The sequence below is a fragment of the Squalius cephalus genome (assembly GCF_949319135.1).
Source record: "Squalius cephalus genome assembly, chromosome: 1".
Lineage (NCBI taxonomy): Eukaryota > Metazoa > Chordata > Actinopteri > Cypriniformes > Leuciscidae > Squalius > Squalius cephalus.
Window position 1 is genome coordinate 50,383,815 of NC_137122.1, and position 23,060 is coordinate 50,406,874.

Below are 23,060 nucleotides of genomic sequence, written 5' to 3' on the forward strand. Positions count from 1 at the left end.
TCTCCTCTCCTCTCCTCTCCTCTCCTCTCCTCTCCTCTCCTCTCCTTTTTTCTCCTCTCCTCTCCTTTCCTCTTGTTTCTTCTCTCCTCCCATTTCTTTTCTCCTGTACTCTCCTCTCATTTCTCCTATCCTGTCGTTTCTCCTCTCCTCTCCTCTCCTCTCCTCTCCTCTCCTCTCCTCTCCTCTCCTCTCCTCTCCTCTCCTCTCCTCTCCTCTCGGTTCTCCTCTCCTCTCCTCTCCTCGCTAGTTTTTCCTCTCCTCTCGTCTCCTTTAATTTTTTCACTCCTGTCCTCTCCTCGTTTCTCCTCTTCTCTCCTCTCCTCTCATTTCTCCTTTCTTCTCATTTATCCTCTACTCTCTTCTCCTCTCCTCTCCTCTCCTCTCCTCTCCTCTTCTCTCCTCTCCTCTCATTTCTCCTTTCTTCTCATTTATCCTCTACTCTCTTCTCCTCTCTTCTCCTCTCCTCTCCTCTCCTCTCCTCTCCTCTCCTCTCCTCTCCTCTCCTCTCCTCTCCTCTCCCATGGCTGTTGGTGGTGCCGTGTTCTTCAAAGCGTGAGCTGAGAGCAGCAGATCACAGACAGGTCTGTGCGAGTGAAAGGTTAATGGATGGCCTTTGAATATACATTGGGAGTGTGGGAGGAGGGGGAAGGAGCGAGAGTGGCGGTGGTGTGTTCTTTCAAATGGGCCTTTGAAGATGCTTCTCTCTCCTGTCTGTGTCTGTGTGTGTGTGTGTCTCCACTGATGATAGACAGAGGCCGTGTCTGAAGCCCTGCATTATCTGCTGTCTGGTCTGGCGCATTTTCTTTTATTCATTGTGTGTGTGTGCTGTGGAATTGGCATTATGGAGACGTCTGGTTTTCACACCGGTGTGTGATTGTGTCATCACTTTGTTCTGGTATGTACTGATGTTGCATTTAGATGTGTGTGTGTTTGTGTGCGTGCATGTGCATGTGCGTGTGTGTGTGTGTCCGTGCGTGTGCGCGTACATGCATCCGCGCCTATTCTCTACCACCATCTAATAATTATCGGCAGTAGCCAAAGGCAGACAGAGAGACTGATGGGGCAGAAAGCAAATAAAAAGAGAAAAACTAGAAAATACATAAATGTGACCAATTGAGGGGACATAAAAGCTATTTGGGACAGGAGTAAACAAGAGATGTTTTTGTGAACACACATGCATCACCTAGATTGTTTATGCAAGAGTGCATTTTCTGATGCATTTTCTCTTTTTTTTACACTTGATAGGTGCAGTAAGTAAAATGTTTTATACCTGAAGAAATAAATAATACTTTTGATAGAGACATTTCAAATTATGTAATCTCATAAGATGAAGACGAGACATATCAGTGGCCTAGAAAAGATGTTTTATATTAGGCAGGGTCGATCGCATGGCTGGCGGATGCTACTGAATTTATTTTTGTAGCCCTCTATTATCAGACATTCTTGGTTTTGTTATGAATTAGTTATGACTGACCAGTGCATAGGATATCTTTACAATGGCATTGGTACTAGAAAAACTCCACAGCGATTCAGTATAAAAGCTAATACCACCATTATACTTTGTACAATGTTAAATGTCATAATTTTGTGTACATATTTGGGGACACAGCATCAAATAACCCTGCAAATCCAATGTTTTCAAATGGGAATGGAGCTTCACAATTTACTGAGATTTGTGAAAGTAACATAACTTTCATCTAGTAGTTATTACATCTGGGTGCTAGCCACATTCAAATTACTACTTACTGATTCTGCATTCATTAGGTTGACGCAAACGTTTGCCAGAGGCCTCATATTGGTTTCACATGGCAGGCTACAATTTTTTTTCTAAGCAAAGTGAAGATTTTGATTATTCCCCCCAAAATGGGAGAAATAACCTAGACATTTCTAAAAGCCATTGCTCAAAATTAATTTTATATAGACTCCCTTAAAAGAGCAGATGTATATCATGAATGTTATAAAAACTGCTGAACTTCATTCAGACAACAGAAAGAGAATGTTTTACAAATGACAGTAGCATCTACAGATGAAAATGCAAGTGTCGAATAGGCATCGCGGCATTGTTGTAGCTACTTCTACTTTCAGGGTTAGAGAGTTGAGAAACAACTCTATTTAAAGACGGGGGATTTGATGAATCCAACTTTATTTCTCCTTGACTTACGCACTCCACTCTCCCCTCTTGGCCTACTTGCTCCCTCCCTCTCGTCTTTTTGATTAGGGAAGGCGGTATTGAGTTTCCATTTATATCCGTTTATAATGCGGCTGCCATTAGCTTATGACAGGCCGGACTAACCAAAGTCTCTGGTGGCATTACGCCGCTGGTTTTATCCTTTGCCCTATGAAGTAGTTTTATTACCTCTACGCAAATGAAATCACAGAACTCAAAGACTGTAGCGTGCCCTGAATTACTCTTTCTCTCTCTCACTGCCTATATTTCACAATATGGGGGTGGAAAAAAACACTGAGGCACTGGTCTTAGGAAGTCTTTAAGCTCAAGGTGAGACATTGTTTGGGGTAAATGTATTTTAACACAAGGTTAGTTCAGCAAAGTGTGTTGCGTCAGTCATGTTGCGCGAGTCACGTCCTGTCCTCAACGGGAAACGCATAACGCCCTGTGTGGTCGTCCCCTTCTCATTAGTCTCTCGCTCTGACAGAGTCCTAATCTTAATGCTAGCTGTTCCAGTCATCGTTCTCTCTCGGCCTGGCCATGAGGCTGATGGAGGGTGCAGAGACGCTGAGTGTGGGGTGTGATGTGTCGCGCCGGGAGAGGCGTGTGGTGTGATGTGGACACATGGGTGTGTGAGTGAGACGTGGGATGCAGTGCTGGGCTGTAATTGGGTTCGGTGCGGGTGGTTGTGATAGCCGGAGAGCTGGGGACGGACTGGAGAGAGAGAAACAGGCGTCGATTGGGGAGGAGAGACACAAAGTGACCTTCAGCCTAGTAGCCAGGGACTTGCTAAGGTGGTTGCTTTCTAGCTCTGTCTCTTTACAAAAAATATTTTCACCCTTTAGTGTGTCACGGCATTAACTGCTAAATTAAAATTTGCTTTGACTGGCACTGAGCCAGAGATGAACGTATTTAGCGCTCGGTATTTACCACGAAGATCACAGTGATTTTGCAAAGACATGGTCCTGGATCAACATATTTTATTGATTCTGGAACAACATTCCTGTCTGAAAACTCTATACCTACCTGTAAACCTAACTGTACCCATAACTTCTCCCTAAAACCAGAGGGAAATGATAGGTGAATAACACTGATGTAGAAGCACCTAACCCTGGTTGTAAACTTGTCCCTCAAATCTGATTGGTTAATTGTGAATGTTGTTCCAGGATCAACAAATACTGTATGTTGATGATTGATGAAAGGAATAGTTCACTTAAAAATCCATCAACTGTTTGGTTACCCATATTCTTCAAAATATATTATTTTGTGTTCAGCAGAAGAAAGAATTTCATACAGGTTTGAAACAAGTTGGGGGTGAGTAAATGATGTTAGAATTTTCATTCATCTTGTACCATGTATTTTTGTCATATTTTCAAAAAGCATTTTATTTTTTTGCTTCAAATCAAAGTTTGTAGTGTTGTGATTCACGTCATAGCTGATTGGCTTGGTTCGTGGCTTATAACTCTTTAAGACTATTTTAAATCCCAATGGGAAAATTGAATGGGAAAAAAATACTTCCGGAACCAACGCTATTGTGGCTGTGAAGTGTCATTTGACAAGCTTGATCTGTCACCATGGAAATAATAGGGTGATACATTCTAAAATAACAGTTGCCTTTAAAAAAATTATTTCAAACTTATATGTGAAAGGTTTAAATTGTTGTATAAACACCTGTCAAAGTAACTGTGCAGAAATGCTATCAAATCCATGGCAGTGCATGTTAAAAACATGTTAGGAAAAGATATTACTTAATAAATGATAAAGACATGATGTGTGATTATGTATTGAGTTCGAGTCAAACTCAATTAAATGAGTCAAACTCAATTTAGATTGACAAACTCGATTAAATGTATTGCTGTAGATCGCTGATAGGCTAATGCTCAGTGATATTCAATTGCACAGTAATACAATGTCTTCAATTATATTCCTATGGAGCAGTTACGGGTATATTGATGTAAGGTTAATTGTATATTTTGAATTATTAATCACCATATCATGTTAGCATTTTGTAATTGACAGCCCTAATATTAATGTTGCTTTAGTTACAGTAATCGCTACAGCCTTGGAATAGATAGTTACTGAATGCTCAACTGGAAGTAATGTTCTATACAAAAGAAAATGTATTTTGGCCATTTAAACAGACTGGTAAGAACTGCACTAATTAGAAGTGTTTGGTCATATACAACTAATTTTAGAGAGGCCAAACTTGCTGACATGTGGGCACTGGTCCACTAGCTGAACTCTTCACATCACTGTAGTAGTGCTGGCGTGGCAGCCATGCCGACTCTAATGGTGCCGTTTCCAAAGCTTGAGCTCTGTGCTAATGAGCATTTGAGTGATTAAGTGGCGCCTGGAGATGCACTGAAAGAAGAAGAAGAAGAAGCTGATGGCATCCACACTCAACCCTGCAGTATCTTTATCCCTCACAACCTGGTTCACTGTTAGAGCTTCAAATTGCTTAATCAATCATTGCTTCATTAATTGATAGGCAGCTCTGATAATCAGGTATTTTAAGCTCAATTCAATTGATTGACTCGCTTGATTTACAGCTTTTGGAGTTCACCGGCAGATGAATTATTTAGTGGCAATCGTTCCTTGTCATAGAGCAAAGCATTGAGGACTCATGTGACACGTGACAAATGAATGATTACGCTAATGTATCACACATCATTAGAAGACAATTGTATTGTATCTCTTCCTCATTCTTGTATGATTTTTTTATATATGCAAATGTTTTTTTTTTTTTAAGTATTCATATATTTAATACTTTAAATATATTTTTTATTATCTTTTATAATGATAATAAAAAACAGGAAATTATATCGTAGAGTGGACCCTTGCAGACTTTTTAGGATCTGAATATGCATAATATATAGTATGGACACTTTACTATCCCATGAGGCCATGGGAGAGAGGTTGTGAATGTATAATAAATCGATCGACAGAGCTAGATTTTTGCCAATTACCCCAGTTTCGCCTGGCATTTAAACACCTTGACGTGCGCATATGTGATGGGAAAGCGTCCTTATACGGCAGATCTATGCACATTCAGCCACAGCGAGTGTTTTGCGGTAGGGGAAGAGAAATATTTTACAAGCTCAGACTTTTTCTTGACCCAAGAAATATAAAAAATGTGTTCTCATCTCTTGCAGCCCAAGGACAAGTTGTACAGTTGTAGAAATTTCAAATATGAGAGGAGAATGAGTCTGTGCAAGTTTACCGCTGACATTTTGAAATACTCTGGGGTTTTTAACGGGTTTTTTTTTTACATCAGAACTCACATAATAATATAGAATACTCTGAGTGAAATACATGGATGCTTGCGTTTCTGAAGTCACCACCAGGGAATAACCTGTTTTTTTGTTGTTTTTTAAATACAGTCTTGTAAACACGTTTTTCTTGCATTGCCAGGTTATTGATTTGCACGTAAATCAAGTTATTTCAATGAACTGATTTTTGGTAGTTATCAGTGTAGTGGTCTGCATGTAAACGTACTCACTGTTATGTGGTTTGCAACCATTCTCTAGATACTCTAGATTTGCAAAGATTCTCTTTTTCTCCTCATTTCTATTGGCTCTTGAGTAATTGTGAAGCTCTTGGGATAGTGTTGGAACCCTGTGGACCTTTAATGAGCCAATCAATGGCATATTTGACCATCTACAACACTAGATACGAGTGTCTCCATTTCTTTTTCCCTGCTGAGTTCATTGCACCCTTCTTTTCAACTGTCTCACTCCATTTGCGTCTCGCCTGTCCTGTCTAACTCTGTCCGTGCCCTTGTCTGTCTGTGTCGGTCAGTGTGTGTGTGTGTGTGTGTGTGTGTTCAAGACTGAGGGCACGGCCTCTCTTCTCTGCTCTCTAAACCTCCCCGAGGCTTTAATTACTGCATTTGGATAATGAGTCAAATCCAATCACTCGTCTCCACTGTTCTGAATTAGTATACAGCTCCTATTATGGCAGCACCAGCCCTAGTTTCTTCACACCAGCTGCCCCACAGTGACACGTCTTCATTTCTCCCCACTCTTTCTTTCACTTCACTTAGGATGGTAGGAGGGAAGAGGAAAATAAATGTGTTGGAAAAATCATTCAGGGGGGAAATATATGAATATGGAGCGGAAAGACCTGTTGATATGGTAAAAGGAGGTTGCATGCGGTGTCCATGCATATATGCTTTTTGAATGAAAAATGGTGATATTGAAACGATGCAATGAATTTATAAAGTCAGAGGCAGTGGCTTACAGGCAATGTTGAGGAAGGTGCTTTAACTGTAGCCCGTCATACAAGCTACGCGTCTTAAAGTCTGTAGATTACACGAAGCTACAGTTTATAAAAAATAGTTAGCTATATGACTGGTTACAATGAAAAAATAGAAACATTTTATGTAGTGCACTTAATTTAATTGAATGTGTGCTTGTAGTGTGTATCTTAAAAGCAGTTTTGTTTTTGTTTTGTTTTTACTGTAAAACTGCAAATAATATAATATTAATAAAAGGCCACTTAAGTGTATTTAAAAAGTACCACACTTAAGTACTTTTTTAAGTGCACTTTGTAATTATCTCAAATTAATTGTTTTTACATTTTAAATTGAAAAGTACTTGATTATAAGTTGTACTATAGTGTGTTATTTGATATTACAATTATTTTAAATATACTAAATTACAAATTCATCATTAATGTGTAATTACAAATATATTCAAATATAGGACACAAGTTTCAATAGAAATGACATAAATGAAATGTTTGTTTACTATAAATGCTTGTCAATACATTTGACAGTACACTTTAACCATATTTCAAAGACAAACAGTAATTATGAAATTACTTAAAAATATGTAAGTCCTACATAAGTGGGTCAAAAAAGCACTTTTAAGTTATAAATTATAAATATAAATATATTAAATATAATTTTAAACTATTATACATTTTTATTTAATTGTAAATAACGTGCAGTTAAGTAACTCCAAACATAATATTTATTTCACTTTAATTATATATATTTTACAGTATCTTATTTCTGCAAATTACAAAGTATGCTTAAATGTACTACTTTTCAGAAGGGAGGTTTTAAGACAAATTTAAAACCAGACTTGAAAATTAAGACAAACCAGACGTGTTAGTGCTAAATATGAGAGAGAGAGAGAGAGAGAGAGAGAGAGAGAGAGAGAGAGAGAGAGAGAGAGAGAGAGAGAGAGAGAGAGAGAGAGAGAGAGAGAGAGAGATGTCTGTTAAGAAGAGTGTGTTTGATTTACCTTAGTTCGCTCAGTTATAAAGCTGCCCACACAAAATAATATGACTTTAAAAAGCTGTGATGCAGCGATGTGCCATGCTGCTTTGCTATTCTGGAAATAACCTGTTAATGGCTACTTGCTAAAGCGACAGTATTTTGGAAACTGTAAAGATCCTGACACACTACTGAAAAATGTAGTTAAGTAAGTATTGCCACCTGTAGTTACTCTTCATTATTGATGAGGAATGGTGATCATGGAGGCAATGCCAGTTCGATTCCTGCTAGCCTCATTCCCCTTTCCCTTCCTCAGCCGATTCTACCGATTCATTACCAGTCTACAAGTTTAGCGGGTCAATAAAAGTGGCACAGTCAAACAAATAATAATTCTGTAAGTACAAACATTCCTGAAGAAAGAGACTGAATGAGAGTCCAGTTTGTACAGAGACTGTTGCAGTCGGTTAAGGTACATGTAGTTGCAGGCCTTTAGAGACAAAGGACCAGTGATTCATCTGTTACAGCTACTTATACTGTACACTCATAGATAGAACCACATTAATATGTGACTGTGACTCTCTGCTCCATTACAAGGATTGTACTGAGCAGTCAGTTAGTTCTAGGACTAGCCGATGTTTGTGTAGTCCAGTCGCACATCACATGTGCTTGTTCAGTGGCACTGATGACAGCAGGAGGAAAATTCCTCTGTCCACAAACTGTGTCGCGATTTATTTGCTTCTCATTTGTTTTGAATGCCATTCTGTTACGACCAAATCTATTCGGAATTATGAGAATTTGAAAATACAGTGAGCAATTTGCATTCACAAAGCATGCTATAAGCAAACTGCAAGGCGAACTTATAAGAATAACTGTGATTAGTATTGGGAGAAAATAACTGTCGCCCTAATTGAGATCCTCATTGATGATGCACTAGATCAGGGTTTCTCAACTCTCGCCCTCAAGGTCCAGTTTTCTGCAGAGTTTGCTCCAACCCTAATTAAACACACCTGAACTAGAACTTCAAGGTCTTCAGGATTACTAGACATTTGCAGGTAAGTGAGTTTATTCTAGGTTGGAGTTAAACTCTGAAGGAAAGTGGACCTCAATGACCAGAGTTGAGGACCCATCCACTAGATAATTTTTGCACATTCATATGCCGTTTATCAAGACACTGCAAGTGTAAAGGAGGCCAGCTAGTGAGAGCTGTGCGAGTAAATCTCAAGAGGCGCTCTAGCGACTGATGCTAGAGGCTGCGGTTTTTAGCCTCCTTGTTAGAGCGCCTGACTCCCATGGTAGAGACCCGGGTTCGAGGCCCACACAGAGTGGGGTTACACCAGCTTTGATTTCTCCCCCACATAATTTCAGTTGTGCGGGACACACTCAGCCTGCCAGACGATGTGACGTTTACATAGGTAAACATTGAGTCATTGACTAGTCAACTGTTTCTGGATCACTGGTCGACTACAAAAATTACCTAATTGTGCAAACCCTAATACCAGTTTGAGAAAACCAGGCCTCACTCTAGATAAACTACGTATCTCAAAAACCCCTACTTGGTGTAGGACCCTACCCTAACTTGGGGTAGCATTTGGAAGCTACCCATTCAGTTACCCACACATAATCAGCATGTTAGAGCATGTACACTACCTGGCAGGCCACATCTCCGACCCAAACACATTCCAATTACACATCCCAAAAACTGACCCTGAACAAAGATTTCCTAGATAATTCTCTTTCAGATATTTACTTTACCCAAGGTCATTTCCCAAATCGTCTTTAGACCTGCTTATATCAAAAAGACAAAATGAAAATATAACTATCCTATCTTTTAAATGGGTTCCATCCTTTAGCTCTAGACTTTCGTTTTAATTCGGATTATGAAGATTATTCCCCTCAGTCCAATTTCCCCTTCCGATCAGAGATAATGTCTGTGGGAGCAGAATACACTCATAAATGAGGGAATGAGCCTATTAATCCAGTGGCCGTAGTCGAGTTTGGGAGATAACTGGGTGGTTAGAGTTGGAGATACGGGCAGATAGAAAGGAGAAATTATTGAGCTGACACATTTGGCCTTGCTTGCGGGATGGCAACGTGCAGTGTGAGACGGACCGGCCTGCTGAAACTATATGAACATGTGGGTGGGTGGGTGGGTGGGTGATTGGTTGGCTGTGTGATTGGCCTCCTGTGGAGAGGCAGTGCCGAGCCCAGAGTAATGGTTTAATCAGTGACCAGCAGTATGGAGCTATGTGTTTGCTCCATGGGAAAGCTGCGGAAACAAGACTGCATGCTGGCACACTCTAATCCCACTTTGCTTCTTTATATATGTGTGTGTGTCATGTGGGCACAAGGGAGTGAATGTACACCAGAACAGCCTTGTATGAAGTAAGTTTACCCACGGCAAATCTCCCAATCGTCTGAACTGGTCTGAACCCTCAAACCTATACATTTTGCGGCAAGATTAACCCATCCATCCCAGCGCCGACTTGCTGTGGAAAGCCTGTCTGACGGCTACATGGCTGTATGATGTATGATGCAGTTACGCATGTCCACGTACGTAAGTGCTCAGGGAGTATAAGAGAACAAGACAAGGATTACAGGACGTTGAGTGGGAAAACAGCTTAGAGAGTCACAAGCATCTGGGATGAATGGTTGACATTTGCAGAAAACAGAGCACTCTTTGGAACCTGTGCAGCTCTACGTAACATCTGACTTTCACATTGACCTTGGGGTGAAAAGGGGTGGCTCAAAACCAAGAGAACTTTACGTTTTGGTCTTCTGTCTCTTGCACAAAGAAAAGGCAATTTTATGTCCGAAGCTGAATGGATGTACTTGTTCCGTTTGTCCATACAACAGAGCCTGCAGATTACTGTTGCTTACAAGAGCATGCATCGACTAAGCAGGTTGTCGAGTTGTCTGCTTTTTCGTGAAAATGTTCCCACTATTTGATTGCAGTCTTTGTAGCTGCAAGAGCTGAAGGAATGAATTTCAGGAGTACTGAGTGCTTCATTGATCAGTTTTTTCCTGTGCATGGCACTCTGTGGGTCAGATCCACCCCCTCATCATTCAGCACAATGGACAGCTCCACAGGTCCCCCCTCTCTATTTGTCAGCACCATGGAGAGCTCCGTTGCCTGGTTTTTGTCCTTCTGTGAGTGGAGGCGGCCGGCGGCCATTTTACATGGCTGGATCTTCAAACTCTTTGAAAGCTCTTGTTCAGATAAAGTATGCCACTCTGGGCCACTCTCGGCCCCTCTCAGCCAGGCACAATGATTAACCCTACAGCACCTGCAGCCCTCTTAACGTCTCTCTCTCGCTCTCTTAAATTGAGTGTAAATGGCAGATGCCATGTGTGGGAAGAAAGGGTCGGTGGTGCGTCTGGGGTCGCTTCTCTCCTCTTGGTTCTGCTCAGGTGTTTGATTATTGGCTCCCGAAGCGATTAGGACACATGGGAGCTGCTTTTCTAGTCTCAAGCCTTGCATTAGGGTGGCGGATGGCACCCAGCGGAGAGCTGTGTGAAGGAGTGGGAGGATGTTAACAGAGTGTGTACGTAACTCTCACAGTTTGCTTGAGCGAGAGGGTAAATAGTTTGCTCCTTAGGACTACGAAGGCTGGAAATATGATCGCTGGCTGTGAAAAACCCTCATCCATTCCTCTGATTACTTCTCTTTCCATTTTGTATGATCTATTTTCTCTTTTTAGATTTTTGTGACTGTGTGTGTGTGTGTGTGTGTGTGGGGGGGGGGGGGGGTCATAAAGGTTTGCTGTAATAAACAGTTCCATATGCTGTAATGCCAAGAGTTATTCCTAATTAACAGGTAACTTCATGACCTGCTAATTGCACCAATAAGCCATGCAAGTGTTAGGCTCATTTTAAAATCAACATGAAGTCATAGTTGAACCTGTTTATTTTTTAACCTGTTTCTGGTCTGTATGACAAATATCATGTTATTCATAATATGTTGTACAAATTTCTCGCTCTGCCTCTAAAATAGAATTTCCTCTTACTTTGTACACCCATCCTCTCTATCCACCTATGTAACATCCACTTTTCACGATTCTATCAATTCAAATGTATAACATAATTTCCCACTTTAAAATTTCACTCTGAAATGTGCCAAATTACAGAAGTAAAATGGTTTGTGAACAGTGATAAGTGTCAACAGTTCATACTAAATGTGCGTTTCTCTCTCTTCATGCAGCGTTAAGTCGCTCTGCAATGCCATTTGGTCTGATGCGGAGGGAGTTGGCATGCGAGGGTTACCCCATCGAGCTCCGCTGCCCCGGCAGTGATGTCATCATGATCGAGACAGCCAACTACGGTCGCACGGACGACAAGATCTGTGACGCCGACCCCTTTCAGATGGAGAATGTACAGTGTTACCTGCCAGATGCCTTCAAGATCATGTCTCAAAGGTACATCGGAGTGCGGTTCATTTTTACAATGTCTGTTTTTGTCATAGTTTTTGTCTTTTGAAGAAAAGTCATAAATCATTTTTATAATTTACCTCTGAATAAATGACAGCTGACAAAGATCACATATCAGCTGATTATAATGTACAAAATGACAAAAACGTGTGAAACTGGAAAAAAAAAATCTAACATTTTGAAAAATGTATAAACATTTATATGTTATATTACACTACCATTCAAAAGTGTATATAATATAATTTAAGTGATAATAATACTTTTGTTCAGCAAGGATGCATTAAACTGATAAAAATGGCTTTCACACATTTTGCATATGCCTGTGAATAGTTTATTCAGCAAGGATAATTGATCAAAAGTGAAAGTAAAGTCATTCATGTTGCAAAAGGTTTATGTTTCAAATAAACACTATTCTTTTGAAATTTCTGTTCATGAAAGAAACCTGAAAATCAAGCAGCACAACTGTTTTCAACATGAATGTTTCCTGAGCATCAAATCATCATATTAGAGTGATTTCTGAAAGATCATGTGACACTGAAGACTGGAGTAATGATGCAGAAAATTAAGCGTTGATCGCAGGAATATATTGTATTTTAAAATATATTATAATAGAAAATTGTAATAATTTTTTAAATTGTAATAATATTTCACAATATTACTGTAATCCATCATTTTAGATCAAATAAATGCAGCCTTGAACATAAGACACATTTAAAAAATCCTACCGATCCCAAGCGGTAGTACTGTATATTATCATCAACAGTATGTTGTAATTAAAATCATTTCATTATTATCATCATGATGCATCTTTTTGGTCTCATCTTCATTATGGTCATTTTGTCGGTAACTTTGTTGACGAGATTAACACTGCATGGAGAGAGAGGGTGGTATAAATGTTACAAATTACTCTGACTGTCCATGTCACTGTTTTGTTTGCATGCACTGTGTATTCCAGAGTGTATTGATATGGTTGAGTGGTTAAGTGACTGTTTAGCGTGTGTGTTTGAATAATGTGAGCATAACCGTTGTGGTGTGTGTGTGTGTGTGTGTGTGTGTGTGTGTGTGTGTGTCCCGCCTGCAGTTCCAGTCCCTGTCTGGGCTCAGCATTTGCTTCCTCGGAGACGAGATCAATGATTCCCTATTCTAGCTATCCATCAGCCTTGTAATGGAGAGAGAGAGTGAGAGTGAGAGAAAGAGAATGAACAGAGGAGGCATGTGGGAGGGATGAGTAGATTGAGAGAGGGATTGGACTGGGAGTGATGCTGCACTAGTAGAGAGATGATGAGGGGATATTGAGAGAGGGATTTGAAAAGAGAAGTGTCTCTGCATCTGTTTAAGGGAGAATAAATCTTTACCGTGCTAGATCTGTGTTTGCATTTCATACCGATAACAACCCTGCATTCATGCATTTATCTGCTTTAGTCCTCCGCACCCCTTCGACTGACGCTGTCTGTCACATGATCACACCTATAGTGAGAAATTATTACCTCATACTTAGAACTAGACATCTGAGCAAACCCCTAACCTTTAGTATTACATTTTAACATGTAGCCTATGTCTCATCTACTAACATGAATGACACCTTATATCATGCATCTTGTTGAGGAGAGGTGTGATATTACTTTTCCAAGCTATCAGACTTCTATTGTGTTTGATTGTAATAATTCAAGAAATACCTGTATAATAATGTTTAATGTACGTTTCATTTCTGTAAAAGTCATTGCTCTTTATGTAAATTAGGATATTTTAGTTTACTTGTGTAAAGTAATACACGTTCGCGTTCGCGTTTTTGAAGTTTGTTAAAACGGTGTCATGTTAGCGGCCCCTAAGTTAATAACTAATGATCGTTGCAACGGAAGTGAATCAATCACAACTAACTTTAGCTGGACAATAACTTTATTCTAGAGCTGCTGTAAAGCCAAAACAATCTCTGTTACTTTAATTTCCTATTATCAATATAAAGCCGCTTTGTAACAATCTACATTGTTAAAAGTGCTATAAAAATGAAGATGACTTGACTTGACTACTTGTATGGTTTCTGTTTGGCAGCCTTAGCTGCCAGTTATTTGACCGTTTTTATGGTTGTTTTGTTTCGATTTTTTTGTTTTTTGTTTTGTTTTACAGTGTCACAAAATAGAAACCTTAAATCCTTGATCTCAAACCTGCTGTTGTTACAGTATATAAAGTATAAATCTGTTTTTTTATTTCATATTTAAATTTTTTTTTACTCATTGATACATTTTTAGGTTCATTATTTCAAATTTCAAAGTGAATATTAAGGTATATATACATATATATAATTTTTTTTTAGCAATGTTGTGTTCTTTATTTACTATCATTATTTGTGCACTACTGTTACAATGTATGGGGTCGTTAGGATTTTTTGTAAGGTATGATATCTTAAAGTCTCTAATGCTCACTAAGACTGGATTTGTTTGATTAAAGAAAATGCAGAAAAAACATTAATATTGTGTGAAATAATTACAATTTAAATTGACTGTTTTCAATTTTATATATATTAAAATGTAATTTATTCCTTTGATGCAAAGCTGAATTTTCAGCATCATTACTCCAGTCTTCAGTGTTACATGATCCTTCAGAAATTATGAAATAATGACTATTATATTCAATTCCATTCCATTATAAAGTTTGAAGACCACTGCTATAGACAAATTATGCAAATTCAAATACAGTAGATTAACATTTAATTTAGGTGGTTTTAGTTTCTCTCTAGCAAATAATTGAAAGCAGAAAATAAATAAAAAATCACACACACACACACACACACACACACACACACACACACACACACACACACACACCTACACACATTCTGATCATCACAAACAATCTCTGTGTCATTTCTTCATATATATATATGAAGAGTTTAGATGCAAAAGCATTTAAGTGTCATCTGAAATTTTCTTCTAGAATGATCATTTTTATGAAGCTCGTATATTTAAGTGCAGTAATTTCACTTAAATGGCAATGAAAATTGCCTTAATTGCCATTTAAGTGAAATTACTGAACTTAAATAACCGAGCTTGGTAAAAATGATCATTCTAGAAGAACATTTCAGATGGCACTTAGAGGCTTTTGCATCTGAACTCTTCATATATATATATATATATATATATATTAGGGCTGTCAAAAGATTAATCGCGATTAATCGCATCCAAAATAAAAGTTTGTGTTTGCATAATATATGTGTGTGTACTGTGTATAATTATTTTGTATATATAAATACACAGAAATATTTGCATACATATACTGTATATATTTATATATAATTTATATTATATATAAATATATTTTTTTTATATATAAATTATACAAAAATCAACATTTTTCACAACATGCATGTGTGTGTATTATTTTGTAATATATATATATATATATATATATATATATATATATATATATATATATATATATATATATATTTGCTTTGTTGTGCATTTTAGTCATATTACAAAATAATTTATTGAGGCCAAACATAAAATAACATTATAAACTGTCACTTCACCACGTGACAGCAGCAAGCAGGCTCCTGATTGGTTAATTTTGACGCAGAAGTTCAAATTTTTCAACTCAGGTGGCAGACGCGAATTTGCGTCAAACGCGTGAATGCACAAAAAGCACTAATAAAATAATTTGCGCGTAACGCGCTTAACGCGCCAGACGCTCAATTCGCGGCATTCGCGCGAACTTGACGCGCGAATGAGGCGTATTCGCATCTACCGCGCCGCGCTCTACGCCTCATTCGCGCCGCAGGAATTTTTTACGAGCGTAACGCGTCTTTGCATTGACTTAACATTGAAATCACTCGCGCCTGATGCGCTATTCGCACCATTACAATTTCAAAAACCTGTTTTTCATTTGAATATATTTTAATTTTCAGCATCATTACTCGTCTTCAGGTCACATGATCCTGATGAGTGAGCAGAAGAGACTTTCAAACTTTTGAACAGCAGTGTATATAAATGAATTTTAAAAAAGTCAAAACAGTTCAATAATTTGTGTGTGTTTGCGTGTTTAGTGGTGACTGAACGAATGATCCTTGACTTTGCTTCTTTCTTTCTCTCTCTCTCTGGTCTTCTCAGGTGTAATAATCGGACTCAGTGTGTGGTGGTGGCTGGGTCTGATGTTTTTCCTGACCCCTGTCCAGGAACCTACAAGTACCTGGAGATCCAGTATGAATGTGTGCCATACAGTGAGTAACCATGCAGACACTCCATCCCAACAGCCCCACCCCCTCGCCTCTCCTGTCCCGCCCCTTCACCTCCCCAACCCCACCCCACCTAAACCCCGCCCCCTCAACCAGCTACTGCCATCCACACACACACACTCACTCACTCATGCTCAGTCACGCACACACACACTCACGAGTGCGTTCTCTCCTTCACGCACACACACATCCTCTCGGTTCTCTCTCTCTTTCTTACACTCGCACGCACACACTCTCTCTCTCTCACACTTTAAACCGCTTTTTTTTTTCCATCGGCAGTGCAACGTTCCAGAGGCTGAGGGAGATTTTCACATTGGGGAGGTGCTTCGTGCACAAACATGCACCCAAACCGGGGCAGATAAGCATTCGATATCCCCAGCGCTGTGCAGACTCGGGCTTTATTGGCGATCATAAGCACACAAACACACTCGTGCACAGCCTCACACAATAACAAAATGACCCAGAGGGTGCTTTATCTGGCATTAAACACCTTTACCTCCCCTCTGACAGACAATCAAAATGAAAATTGGGCCGCGGCGAGGCTGCGAGAGAGGTGTGTGTGCGTCGCACAATGGGAATGTTAACACAAACCTCAAATTTATTTCAGACAGCACGACCCAAAGTCGCACACATGCTAATATTCCCATGGCAACATTGGGCTCTCTGTGGCGCTGCTTCACTCGCGAATGAGAGGCAGGTGTGAAATTTCGAGCGAGCGAACGCCGACTCGAACATGTTTCCGGAGGTGGACTCATGTGAAAATCTCCCGTCAGACGATACCCCCCTCCTCCCCCTCATGAGCGCTGACTTTACGTGTGCAGGTGGTCCAGACCGGGCCGTGATTCAGCGGAGGGTGGGTCTGTGGGGCTTTAGGTGTGTAGTTTGGTTTTGGGGGGGGAAGTTAATGGGTTTTACTGTGAGCGGGAAGGGGGTTATTAACTCTAATCTATAATCCCGGGGTCAGTTTCTCTGCTCTTCCCACAGGAAATAAAGAGGATGGACTACAACCCGCCAGTTCACTCTGCTCACTAATCCTCCTTTCTCTTTTTTCTCTCTTTCAGCGTTCTGCTTTCTTCGTGCGCTCCTCTCATTCGTAATCACTCTTCTGACATTTTTATTTTCTCGTCCAGTCCTTTGTTTCACTCGCTTATTATTTTTTTGCTTTTGTTCTTCGTTTCTCTTTGGATTCACCTGCTGCCTTCTCTCTTTTTTTTTGTCTCGTACACACACGCGCTCTTTAGCCTTCATCTCTTTGTTTTTTTCTTTGACACGCTTTTATTCGATCTCCACCATCACTTCCCCTTTTTCTGTCTCTTTCTCTTTCTTTTACAGGTTTCGGGAGGTGCCCAGAAGAGTTGAGCATTTATCTTTTTCTGTCTCTTTCTCTTTCTCTTTCTTTTGCAGGTTTCGGGAGGCGCCCAGAAGAGTTGAGCATTTATCTTTTAAAGCTCTCAAACTCTCTCTCTCTCTCACACACACACATCAGCCCACACTCTCTGACCACCTTTGCCCAGCGACCGTAATCCTCAGTCCGCTTCTAGTGCAAATACTCTTCCTCGTTTTCCTCTTTCGGGTGCTTAGCAAGACTCAGGTTTTCCTTTGAGCAGCGGCTAGTCTCTCCCTCTCTCTCAAAAACTCAATGTCTCTCTTTGTTATTTCGTATTTCAACAATATTAACACTTTGTTTTAAGGGGAGACACCCCAGGTGAATAGGAAAAAAAATGAACTAATATCTTTTGTATTACAAGTTTTTAGAACATTTATGTTTAAATATGCAAATTAGGTAGTATCTCATTAAATATGCACTAATTTCCAGAAGAGAAATCTGAACATTGGATAAAACCAGGTTCTAAATTCTTGTTTCATTTTGTTGACATATTAGAGTCAAAGGTTTTTACAGAGGGGATTTTGGATATCTCTTTTTATTACTCCATAAATCAGAAAAAAGCTGTCAACAAAACTGCCCGTTTTTAGGTATAAAATGTTGTATAAATCAGAATCTGAATGATATATGAACAAACCCCTCTGTAAAAACCTTAAGAATATAGATGGGAATACAACTGGAAAGTTGAATGAGAAAAAAAAAACATTTTGAGAAAACGGCCTTTAAAATTGACATTAGCCAATGAGATTTGTGCCAGTGAGCGCTCTTTGCGCGTTTTCAGCCATGCCATATCCTGCATTTAGTAAATGTTTTTAAAGGGGACGCATATCCTCATGGTGTTGGTTCACCCTCCGCGTATGATCAGAAAATTTATATTTTATGTTTTGGTGTTTCTATTTCAGTTCTGTCAGGACCACTATCGTCAAATACGATTGACAATTAACATACAGTTAGGATTGGCGATATGGTTCTGTTCTGGATAAGCCTAGCCTAGCCTAGCATGGATAAGAGCAGGGAGAGCAGCAATAACCCCCCAGAACAGAACAGAACCACATGAATGTATGCAGATATCATTCATTAATTTTAATGTATAACATAATTCATGATTCAGAAGGAATCCGAATGCCAAATCCTGACTGGCGAGAGGAGGAGGGTAATTCGCTCCTGAGAACGCGATAGCTGCTGATAATACTGAAGGAGCTTATATATGTGTACAGTGATAGGCGTCGTATTCCTATAGGTAGACGTGGATCAGCTGAGAGTCAGCTGATGCGAGCTTGACTAACATGACCTGCCAGAACTGACGCTACGCTTAATTTATATTAGGCTAAATATGAGATGTTATTGTTTTGGTGAATAGTCCCCCCCCCCCCCCCCCCCCCATTAAAAACAATGAAATGCCCACATGTTCTGGTGACGGCCCTGGTCTGTTTTCTCTTTATAGTAGGTTAGATTCTTTCCAATAGGTATTTCATTATTTCATAGTAGGCTAAGTGTGTAAAGCAGGCTAGTCGGTGCGTTAGCATGACATATGTTGGCGAGCCGCATGCAGTTGAGTCACAGCTGAAACACTAACACGCCTCACCACTCTGCTCACTGCCTCATTTAGCCTGTCACAGTTATTTTCCTCTTTTTTTGTTGTTGCTTCCTCCTTAGTTGCCATCTCTAGGATGTTGGTTTGAAATAGCGCCGTGCGCAGAGGTGAGAGGATGCGTGATTAACTAGCTGCTGACTTGCATTTTATCTCCTATTTTTAAAAAAAACTTTGTTTATGGTGTTTGAGGAATAGAAAGGTGAGGAAAACTGGGACCTGATTCCACCATGATGAAAAGTTCTCGCTGTCTGAAGTGACAAAGAACAGCCAATTATCGAAATCCTCCGTCAGCCTCGTCTCCCCCGAGAGAGTGTGGGCACGGAAGGGACGCGCTCCGCTCCTTTCCTCCGCTCCTCTCCGGGCTCCACATGTTGTTGGCTAGCGTGATGGAATAAATAGAAACGCGCCTCAATTATATCCAGACTTCACGCCCCTAGAACGGCGAACCAATTCGGCCATTTTTAATTACCGGGGGATGGTGGCATCGCACGGGCCTCTGTGGAGATTGTCGAGATTAATTGAATTTACTGCGGCTAATTGCTCTGATAATGCCCCATCTTTCACGGCTGCTGGAGAACACGTTCCGCGCCGTTATTGGCGTGTTTATCGCTGACACATGTCCATTTGTTTGTTTATTTAATATGTAAGGAAGAATGAATAAGGGCTACCGCGTTTAAGGACGTAGCTTGGCTTCTGACAGAGTGACACGGCTCCCATGATAACAGCCACCCGAGACAGAACGGCGACAGATTCAGCCAAACTGTCTTACACTCTCTCACACATACACACAATTAAGGGCAGAGTCAGTACGCCCGCCAACACACACACACACACACACACGCAAATGCTCACACACAACCGCGACTGTAGCCAGCATGTCAAAGTCGGCTGCTGAGTGCCAGCAGGAGTCAAACTTTCCGGCCCTCATATCCACAGAGCTCAATGTCTCAGAGGAAATGACAAACGGGCAGCGCCCCATAAAGACAAACAGCAGCGCCTGACTCAGTCAGCGGAGACTCGCTGGAACTCCACACAGCCTGAGGCCATGTCGGCCAAGAAGCATTACTGCATCCGCGACCTCTGTAACACGTCCTCATTCGCTCTTGCGGCAGAAATCTGTTTAGTCGAGTCGGTTGGCATCTTTTCCTCGGTGTCCGGTGTCGTTTTGCATTATATAACAAGACCGCACGCACTTGATACTCGCGCTAGCTTATCTGATAAACTTAGCCGGGTCAAGAAAAGGCAATTAGATGCATTTAAAGGTACGGCGTCTTAAGTTAGTCTTCACAATAGGCAGCACACGCTCAGCTTATCACTCTGTCCAGTTCATCGATCGGTGCTTTAAGAGTAAGGTCGTGGTCACGTCATGCCAGAATGACCGTAATGACAATTACTCTCTGCTGTTCACGTCCTTGCAAACAGACATTAATCATTTCTTTTGGTGTTGCTCTTCATGCCAGTAAAAGTGGAGTGGGTGGCTTGTCAACTCTCTATGCTAAGAAAGTAAACCATATATAATATCTTTTTTTTTTTTTTTTTTTTTTTTGATCAAACTCATTACTTTTATTATAGTTGAATTATAAGGGGAGAGCGGGGCACAACGTAACGCGGGGCTAGTGGTAACACACTTGTTTTAAATACTTCCACACATGCTAGCATGACGAAACTTACTGTATTTACTAATTGCCATATCAACACTATATAGAGAAAAAAATGCGCTAAAATTCAGAAGTCTTTGGAAGATATCACTGATCATTTATTTAACCATAGCAAAAGTACGTTAATTTTTCATCTCTATTTTTTGTGTTTTTTTAAAATTAGACAAATCTGATATTATTTGAATCTCCATTATGTTATTTAACAGTTGATATGGTTCTTTAATGCTTCGCTAACTAGCAGAAGACACTAACAGTTGTGCAGATGGGGAACGTTATAACTCTGTGTTACAATGTGCCCCTATTAGAACTATTCTATTCTATTCTATTCTATTCTATTCTATTCTATTCTATTCTATTCTATTCTATTCTATACTTTTATGAATTCTTTTGGGAAAACATGAGAAAAAGGTGAAGACTGAGAGTCAGTGTTCAGAAATGATTCATTATTTTTATGTTTTGAAGTATGCTGTATAGCTGTGTTTTCCGGTGTGTTCTTTGTCAAACTCAAAAATGTGTTTATTTTTGATGAATTTTCAAACCGCGTTTTTGAGACTGTCTTTGCAGTTTTAAGGAGAAAATACTCAGCAATGGTGTTGACTTATGAATTTGTACATGGTTTGTCATAAAACATATTAAAAACAATACATAGACATATAAAAAACATTCAAAATGTGATTTTCACCATAGGGAGACTTATTTCAACATAATTACCCAAAAAGTATTTTGAATTATTATATTTTTTACATTTACTCAAAAGGTTTAACTATAAACATAATCAACTAATGTTTGATAACCACAAGGAAACATATTTTTTTCTGACTAGGAAATGCATGCATTTGGTTTTATATGTAATACAATGGCATTCATACATTATGACCGTGGCTGAAGTCTCCAAATACTTCCACACATTGTACTGCACATAATGTTATACACATAGCCAGAAGCATGCCATGCTGCTATATGATTGCATTCCTTCACCAGAACCCAAGAAAATGCAGTTGTTTATATTCAGTGCACATCCTGACTGCATTTGCTTGTTTTATTTTGGCCTCATAAATCCTTAGAAGAGTTTTCTTTTTTTTAAGGATGTAAATGTGAGAGAAAATATTTTAGTGGTATTCCAGCCCAACTCTTCCAGAAACAGTGGGAGTATATATGAGCGCTAGGTGTTTTGGTGTAATTTGGTCTTTGTGAGAGAGAGAGACGGAGAGCTTTGAAACCACTGCAGCTGAGAGTTATTAATATGTATTAGGCCTACATTATTCGTGAATCTCATGAAAGTTCGTGGAGTGACATGCGCAAACAGTTTGCCGCCGGGTGTGTCTCCAACTCCACCTCTTGATGCCAAAGAAAAAATATTAGCGCGGAGACACGCTCTGGGGGCTATGCGAAGCACGCATCATCTTCTAGCTGTGCTCCTCAGGTGTGTGTTCATTAGCTCTCCTCATTATCACATGAGTAATTGATATCATTGCGGAGACCGCTGGGCTGAGGGGGCTCAAGGGCCACCGTACTTGTTCACAATGACAGCCACAAGCAGGAAGCCACTGAAACTATCACAATGAATCCGCATGCTTGAGCGGTTGACATGTTTCTAATGCGCGAGTGTTTATGTTTGTGTGATGTGTGGATGTGCGAGTCTTCTTCTTTACAGGTGGAAGAGGAGACTCAAGTAACACTTTCCTTTTCTCCTTCTTCCCACGTTTTCATCATAGCCTTATGAGGGAATGTTCCTGCGGTATCTATCTATCTGTCTATCTATCATTCTATCTATCTATCTATCTATCTATCTATCTATCTATCTATCTATCTATCTATCTATCTATCTATCTATCTATCTGTTCTATTAACTATTTCTATCTATCTATCCGTTCTATTCACTATTTCTATCTATCTATCTATCTATCTATCTATCTATCTATCTATCTATCTATCGTTCTATCGTTCTATCTATCGTTCTATCTATCTATCTATCTATCTATCTATCTATCTATCTATCTATCTGTTCTATTTACTATTTATATCTATCTATCTGTTCTATTCACTATTTCTATCTATCTATCTATCTATCTATCTATCTGTTCTATTTACTATTTATATCTATCTATCTGTTCTATTCACTATTTCTATCTATCTATCTATCTATCTATCTATCTATCTATCTATCTATCTATCTATCTATCTGTTCTATTTACTATTTATATCTATGTATCTATCTATCTATCTATCTATCTATCTATCTATTTATCTATCTATCTATCTGTCTATCTGTTCTATTTACTATTTCTATCTATCTTTATCTATCTATCTATCTATCTATCTATCTATCTATCTATCTATCTATCTATCTATCTATTTACTATTTATATCTATCTATCCGTTCT

The 23,060-nt window shown here is 39.5% G+C and overlaps 1 protein-coding gene across 2 annotated transcripts in view; it reads left to right on the plus strand.

Moving 5' to 3' along the window:
• Positions 1 to 23,060, plus strand: part of adgrl1a (adhesion G protein-coupled receptor L1a) — a 168,001-nt gene that overhangs the window by 84,883 nt on the left and 60,058 nt on the right. For both annotated transcript variants that reach the window (XM_079867774.1, XM_079867775.1), the window contains exons 3-4: positions 11,587 to 11,800; positions 15,916 to 16,025. In XM_079867774.1, the coding sequence (XP_079723900.1) occupies positions 11,587 to 11,800; positions 15,916 to 16,025 (324 nt within the window). The remainder of the gene's footprint in view (positions 1 to 11,586; positions 11,801 to 15,915; positions 16,026 to 23,060) is intronic.